Here is an 8,293-nt window from a genome sequence, read left to right as displayed (position 1 = left end):
TGCCCGCTCACACTCACTCACTCACACTGACACTTGTCTCTCACTGCCCGCTCACACTCACTCACTTACACTAACACTGGTCTCTCACTGCCTGCTCACACTCACTCACTCAATTACTCACACTGACGCTCCTCTCACTGCCAGCTCACACTCACTCACTCACTCACTTACACTGTCACTGGTCACACACTGCCCCCTCACACTCACTCACTCACACTGACACTGGCCTCTCTCTGCCCGCTCACACTCACTCACCCACACTGACACTGGTCTCTCACTGTCCGCTCACACCCACTCACTCACACTGACACTGGTCTCTCACTGCCCGCTCACACTCACACTGACACTGGTCTCTCACTGCCCCCTCACACTCACTCACTCGCACTGACACTGGTCTCTCACTGCCCGCTCACACTCACTCACTCACACTGACACTGCCTCTAACTGCCCGCTCACACTCACTCACACTGACACTTGTCTCTCACTGCCCCCTCACACTCACTCACTCGCACTGACACTTGTCTCTCACTGCCCGCTCACACTCACTCACTTACACTAAAACCGGTCTCTCACTGCCCCCTCACACTCACTCACTCACACTGACACTGGTCTCTCACTGCCCGCTGACACTCACTCACTTACACTAACACTGGTCTCTCACTGCCTGCTCATACTCACTCACTCACTCACTCACATTGACACTGGTCTCTCACTGCCCGCTCACACTCACTCACTACACTGACACTGGTCTCTCACTGCCCGCTCACACTCACTCACTCACACTGACACTGGCCTCTAACTGCCCGCTCACACTCACTCACTCACTCACACTGACACTGGTCTCTCACTGCCTGCTCACACTCACTCACTCACTCACGCTGACACTGGTCTCTCACTGCCGCTCACACTCACTCACACTGACACTGGCCTCTCACTGCCCGCTCACACTCACTCACTTACACTGTCACTAGTCTCTCAGTGCCGGCTCACACACTCACTCACACTGACACTGGCCTCTCACTGCCCGCTCACACTCACTCACTCACACTGACACTGGCCTCTCACTGCCCGCTCACACTCACTCACTTACACTGTCACTGGTCTCTCACTGCCGGCTCACACTCACTCACTCACACTGACACTGGCCTCTCACTGCCGGCTCACACTCACTCACTCACACAGACGCTGGTCTCTCACTGCCTGCTCACACTCACTCACTTACACTGACACTGGCCTCTCACTGCCCGCTCACACTGCCCTGAGGGATGGTGTTCACTCACCTGGTGGCTGGACAGCTTGCTGCAAAGAAATTCATTTCCCCTCTGTTCGATCCCGTGCGGCGAGTCTGACATTGAATGTCTCCCTGTATTCTGTCCAGGGATTGGCAACATGCCAGTTCCCAATGCCCCGTCTGGTGGGTTTTTAGCAGTGGTAGTGGGGGAGGGCGCAAATCGATCAAAAATTGTTCACGTGCAGCTCCACTACCATCTGAAACACCCAGTGCCACAGAAAGATCCCATGGATGAGCCTCCCATTTTCCTTTCCACATTCTGAGTTCCGTTGTGAGCTATAAACAGCTTCTCATTTCTGCAAATGTCCTTTGCCAGTGATGCATATTCACGTGGTTTTACCAATAAGAACGTTTTAAAATCTTCTTTCCCTAGGGTTTGGGAACCAATGAAGACACTCTGATTGAGATCCTGTGCTCTCGCACCAACCAGCAAATCTTGCATATGGCTGCCACCTATCGAGAGCGTAAGTGGGGAGATGTTTAGAGTCACAGTCATAGAAATGTGCAGCCCGGAAACAGACACTTTGGTCCAACCCGTCCATGCCGACCAGATATCCCAACCCAATCCAGTCCCACCTGCCAGCACCCGGCCCATATCCCTCCAAACCCTTCCTATTCATATACCCATCCAGATGCCTTTTAAATGTTGTAATTGTACCAGCCTCCACCACATCCTCAGGCAGCTCATTCCATACACGTACCACCCTCTGTGTGAAAAAGTTGCCCCTTAGGTTTCTTATATATCTTCCACCCTAAACCTATGCTCTCTAGTTCTGGACTCCCACACCTCATGGAAAAGACCTTCTCTATTTACCCTATACATGCCCCTCATGATTTTATAAACCTCTATAAGGCCACCCCTTAGCCTCTGACGCTCCAGGGAAAACAGCCCCGGCCTGTTCAGCCTCTTCCTATAGCTCAAACCCTCCAACCCTGGCAACGTCCTTGTAAATCTTTTCTGAACCCTTCCGAGTTTCACAACGTCCTTCCGATAGGAGGGAGACCAGAATTACACTCAATATTCCAACCAATGTCCTGTCCAGCTGCAACATGACCTCCCAACTCCTGTACTCAATACACTGACCAATAAAGGAAAGCATACCAAATGCCTTCTTCACTATCCTATCTACCTGCGACTCCACTTTCAAGGAGCTATGAACCTGCACTTTAAGGTCTCTTTGTTCAGCAACACTCCCCAAGACCTTACCATTAAGTATATAAGCCTGCTCTGATTAGCTTTTCCAAAGTGCAGCACCTCATATGTATCTAAACTAAACTCCATCCGTCACTCCTCTTCTGTGAGAACAATTTCCCCCTTTTAAAATCCTTTCCCTCTCACCTTATATGTATGCCCTCGACTTTTGGACTCCCTTACCTTGGGAAAATGCTCAGAAGATTGTATGTTTCCATGTTAGTCTTTACCAAAGGAGATGAGGCAGGTTCTTAATTAATTGGAGTATAGGACCAGGAGGAGGTCCTTCACCAAGTTCTAAAAGTCAATTAGATCTTGGCTGATGTGTTATCTTCATTTCACATTTTGGTTCCATGTGCGTTAATCCAGGACAAAACAGTCCCACTTGATCAACACCACCTTTCATGTCCATTCCCTCCCCCACCGACGCTCAGCAGCAGTAGTGCGTACTATCCACAAGACGCACTGCAGAAATTCACCAAAGATCCTCAGACAACACCTTCCAAACCCATGAACATTTCCATCTCGAAGGACAAGGACAACAGATACATGGGAATGCCAAAACCTTCAAGTTTCCCTCCAAGCCACTCACCGTCCTGACTTGGAAATCTGTTGCTGTTCCTTCACTGTCGCTGGGTTGAAGTCCTGGATCGGCCTCCTGAACCACTCCGTGTGTGTCTATCCACAGCCAAGGTCTGCCGCAGTTCCAGATGACAGTTTACTACCAACTTTCTCCAGGGCCATGAGGGGATAAGCTGTAAACAATGGACCAGCCATAGAAATACAGAAGAGAGGAGCCGGAGGAGGCCATTCGGCCCTTCGAGCCTGCCCTACCATTCATCACCATCATGGCTGATTGTTCAATGCAGTAGTCTAATCCTGCTTTCTCTCCATAACCTTTGATCCCATTCGCTCCCAAATGCTAGATCCAGCCGCCTCCTGAATACATTCAATGTTTGCGCATCAGCTACTTCCTGTGGTAATGAATTCCACAGGCTCATCCCTCTCTGGGTGAAGAAATGTCTCCTCAGCTCCGTCCTAAAGGGTTCACCCTCTATCCTCAGACCGTGACCCCTGGTTCTGGATGCACCCATCGTCGGGGACATCCTCCCTGCATCCACCCAACGACACTCCAGTCTGTGAATGAGTAAATAAAAAAAGTCACTTAGCGTACACCTTTATCTTCTGTAGCTGAATGAACACAAACCAAGTCCTATATACCTTGCCTTTATAATTGAACCCTCCCTGTTCCAGTATCATTCTGGTGAGAACCTGTGCTGTACTACTTCCATATGCCTGCTGGGGGCAGTGTTCTGGGTGAACCTTGATGCTCTATGAGACTTGTGCCAATGGAAATGATCTCCATTCTCCAGACAGAGTCAGAAATGCGCATAGACCTTGGGGTTTGGTCTATGAACATATGGAAAAGTGGAAATCGGGAGCAGGAATAGACCACTTGGTCCTTTGATGAAGCGCTCCTGCCTGAAACGTCGATTTTCCTGCTCCTCGATGCTGCCTGACCTGCTGTGCTTTTCCAGCACCACTCTAATCTTGACTCTAATCTCCAGTATCTGCAGTCCTCACTTTTGCCTATTCCATATGATCATCCAATTCATGACCCTCTTCCTGGTTTTACCACATACTGTCTGGTCCCTTTAGTCCCAAGAACGATATTTGACTTGTCCTTGAAAACATTCAATGTTTTGGCCTCAGCTGGATTTAAATGGGTCAGCTTCTCCATTAAACTGCAGCCACAGGAACCATAGAATCCCGACAGTGCAGAAAGAGACCATTCAGCCCATCAAGTCTGCACCCAGACCTAACTACATATCCTTATTTTTATTCATTTGTGGGACTTGGGTGTCGCTGCCTGGCCAGCATTTATTGCCCATCCCTAGTTGCCCCTTGAGAAGGTGGTGGTGAGCTTGAATCGCTGCAGTCCACTTGCTGTGGGTTGACCCACAATGCCATTAGGGAGGGAATTCCAGGATTTTGACCCAACGACTGTGAAGGAACAGTGCTATTTTTCCAAGTCAGGGTGGTGAGTGGCTCGGAGGGGTACCTGCAGGTGGTGGTGTTCCCAAGTACCTGCTGCCCTTGTCCTTCTAGATGGAAGTGGTCATGGGTTTGGAAGGTGGTGTCGAAGGATGTTTGGTGAAATTCTGCAGTGCATCTTGTAGATAGTAGCAGCAGTGTGCACTGAGTGCCGGCGGTGGAGGGATTGAATGTTTGTAGATGAGGTGCCAGTCAAGTTGGTTGCTTTGTCCTGGATGGTGTCAAGCTTCTTGTCTGTTGTTGGAGCTGCACCCATCCAGGCAAGTGGGGAGTGTTCCAACATATTCCTGACTTGTGTCTAATAGATGGTGGATAGACTTTGGGGAGTCAGGAGGTGAATTACTTGCCATGGTATCCCTAATCTCGGACCTGCTCTTATAGCCACTGTATTTACGTGGTGAGTCCACTTGAGTTTCTGGTCAATGGTAACCCCAAGGATGTTGACAGTGGGAGATTCAGTGATGGTAATACCCGTTGAATGTCAAGGGTTAAAGTGTCTCTTATTGGTGATGGTCATGGTCTGGCATTTGTGTGGCATGAATGTTACTTGCCACTTGTTGGCCCAAGCCTGGATATTGTCCAGATTTTGTTGCATTTGAGCACAGACTGGTTCACTATCTGAGGAGTCGCGAATGTTGCTGTGCAATCAATCATCGGCAAACATCCCCACTTCTGACCTTGTGACAGAGGGAAGGTCATCGATGAAGTAGCTGAAGATTGTTGGGCCTAGGACATTACCCTGAAGGACTCTTGCAGAGATGTCCTGGAGCTGAGATGACTGACCCTCCACAACCACAGCCATATCCCTTTGTGCCAGGTCTGACTCTAACCAGTGGAATCTTATCCATTGATTGCGGTTTTGCCAGGGCTCCTTGATGCCATACTTGGTGAAATGTGACCTTGATGCCGAGGGCTGTCATTCTCACCTCCCCTCTGGAATTCAGCTCTTTTGTCCATGTTTGAAACAAGGCTGTAATGAGGTCAGGAGCTGGTGGAACCCAAACTGAGCGTCACTGAGCAGGTTATTGCTGAGCAGCTGCTGCTTGAGAGCACTGTTACTGACCCCCTTCCATCACTTTACTGATGATCGAGAGTAGACTGATTGGGCTGTAATTGGCCAGGTGAGATTTGTCATGCTTTCTGTCTACAGGACGTAGCTGGGCATTTTTCACAATGTCGGGTAGATGCCAGTGTTGTAACTGTACTGGAAAAGCTTGGCGAGGGGAGCGGCAGTTCCTGGAGCCCACGTCAATCAGTACTATTGCCGCAATGTTCTCAGGGCCCATTGCCTTTGCAGCATTGCGTACTTCCAGCTATTTCTTAATATCACGTGGAATGAATCGGATTGGCTGGAGACTGGTATCTGTGACGCTGGGGACCACTGGAGGAGCCCGAGATGGATCATCCACTCGCCACTTCTGACTGAAGATTGCTGTGAATGCATCAGCCTTATCTTTTACACTGATGTGCTGGGCTCCTCCATCATTGAGGATGGGGATACTTATGGAGTGTCCTCCTCCAGTGAGTTGTTTAATTGTCCACCACCATTCACGGCTTGATGTGAAAGGACTGCAGAGCTGAGATCTGATCTGTTGGTTGTGGGATCGCTTAGCTCTGTCTATCACTTGCTGTTTAGGCTGCATGGAATGCAAGTAGTCCTGTTTGGTCACTTCAGCAGGTTAACACCTCATTTTCAGGTCTGCCTGATGCTGCTCCTGGCTGAACACTTTAGCTCCCCCTCCCATTCCGCCAAGGACATGCAGGTCCTTGGCCTCCTCCATCACCAGACCATGGCAACACGACGCCTGGAGGAAGAGCACCTCATCTTCCACCTAGGAACCCTCCAACCACAAGGGATGAATGCGGATTTCTCCACTTTCCTCATTTCCCCTCTCCCCACCTTATCTCAGTCCCAACCCTCGGACTCAGTCCACTCCGATTGGCACACCCTCCTCATTCCTGAAGAAGGGCTTATGCCCGAAACGTTGATTCTCCTGCTCCTTGGATGCGGCCTGACCTGCTGCGCTTTTCCAGCTGCTCCTGACATGCCCTCCTGCACCCTCTGTTGAACCAGGGTTGATCCCCTGGCCTGATGGTCATGGTTGAACGGGGGATATGCCGGGCCATGAGGTTACAGATTGTGCTGGAGTAGAGTTCCGCTGCTGTTGATGGTCCACAGCGCCTCATGGAAGCCCAGTCTTGAGCTGCTAAATTGATTCAAAGTCTGTCCCATTTAGCACAGTGATAGGGCCACACGACACAATGGAGGTTATTCTCAATGTGAAGATGGGACTTTGTCTCCATAGGGACAGTGTGGCGGTCACTTTTACTGACACTGTCATGGACAGATGGTTCTGCAGTCAGCAGATTAGTAAGGATGAGGTCAGTTATGTGTTTTCCTCTTGTAGTTCCTTTTACCACCTGCTACAGACCCAGTCAAGTAGTTATATCCTTTAGGACCTGACCAGCTTGATCAGTAATACTACTGCCAAACCACCCTTGGTGATAGATATTGAAATCTCCCACCCAGAATACACTTTGTGCCCTTGCTACCCCCAGTGCTTCCTCCAAGTGTTGCTTAACATGGAGGAGCACTGATTCATCAGCCGAAGGAGGATGGTACGTGGTAACCAGGAAGAGGTTTCCTTGCCCATGTTTAACCTGAAGCCCTGAGACTTCATGGAGTCTGGAGTCATTGTTGAGGGCTCCCAGGGCAACTCCCTCCCGACTGTATACCACTGTGTCAACACCACTGTGTCAACACCTCTGCTGGGTCTGTCCTGCCCGTGGGACAGGACATATCCAGGGATGGTAATGGTGGTGTCTGGGATGTTAGTTGTAAGGTATATATCCCATGGCTAACCCACCATGCCTGCACATCCAGAGAGACTATTGGCAGTTTAGTATGGCCAATCCAGCTTAACCTGCACATCGAACACAGAACTAAGAACAATACAGCGCAGAACACACCCTTCAGCCCTCGATGTTGCACCGACCTGTGAACTATTCTCAGCTCGTCCCTGTACACTATCCCATCATCATCCATGTGCTTATCCAAGGATTGTTTAAATCTCCCTAATGTGGCTGAGTTAACTACATTGGTGGGCAGGGTATTCCACGCCCTTACCACTTTCTGAGTAAAGAACCTGCCTCTGACATCTGTCTTAAATCTATCACCCCTCAACCTGCCCCCTCGTACGCACTGACGTCATCATCCCAGGAAAAAGGACTTTCTCTTCTATGTCTCTATCAAGTCCCCTCTTAGCCGCCTTCTTTCCAATGAGAACAGACCCAAGTCTCTCAGCCTTTCCTCATAGAAGCTTCCCTCCAGACCAGGCAACATCCTGGTTCTTTGGATTGTGGGAGGAAACCAGAGCAAACTCCACGCAGACATGGGGAGAACACGCAAACCCACGCAGACATGGGGAGAACACGCAAACCCACGCAGACACGGGGAGAACATGCAAACTCCACACAGATACGGGGAGAACATGCAAACTCCACACAGACAGTCGCCCGAAGATGGAATCGAACCTGGGTCCCTGGCACTGTGAGCCACCGTGCCCCAGTATTTAGTATAATAAACCTGTTGGACTATAACCTAGTGTTGGGAGAAAGTGAGGACTGCAGATGCTGAAGACCAGAGTTGAAAATTGTGGTGCTGGAAAAGCGCAGCAGGCCAGGCAGCATCCGAGGAGCAGGAGAATCGACGTTTCGGTCATAAGCCCTTCTTCAGGAATGAGGCTGGTGTGCCA

General features: G+C 50.0%; 1 protein-coding gene across 1 annotated transcript in view; it reads left to right on the top strand.

The window, feature by feature from the left end:
* Positions 1-1,668: 1,668 nt before the first annotated feature.
* anxa2a (annexin A2a) overlaps positions 1,669-8,293 on the top strand; it is a 23,441-nt gene continuing 16,816 nt past the window's right edge. Inside the window, exon 1 of the mRNA XM_043680583.1 lies at positions 1,669-1,755. Coding sequence (XP_043536518.1) covers positions 1,734-1,755 — 22 coding nt within the window. The 5' untranslated portion in view covers positions 1,669-1,733. The remainder of the gene's footprint in view (positions 1,756-8,293) is intronic.

Source organism: Chiloscyllium plagiosum, chromosome 40 (genome assembly GCF_004010195.1).
Source record: "Chiloscyllium plagiosum isolate BGI_BamShark_2017 chromosome 40, ASM401019v2, whole genome shotgun sequence".
In the NCBI taxonomy this organism is placed as follows: Eukaryota; Metazoa; Chordata; class Chondrichthyes; order Orectolobiformes; family Hemiscylliidae; genus Chiloscyllium; species Chiloscyllium plagiosum.
The sequence above is the reverse complement of the archived record's forward strand: the minus strand, read 5'-3'. Positions and strand labels throughout refer to the sequence as shown.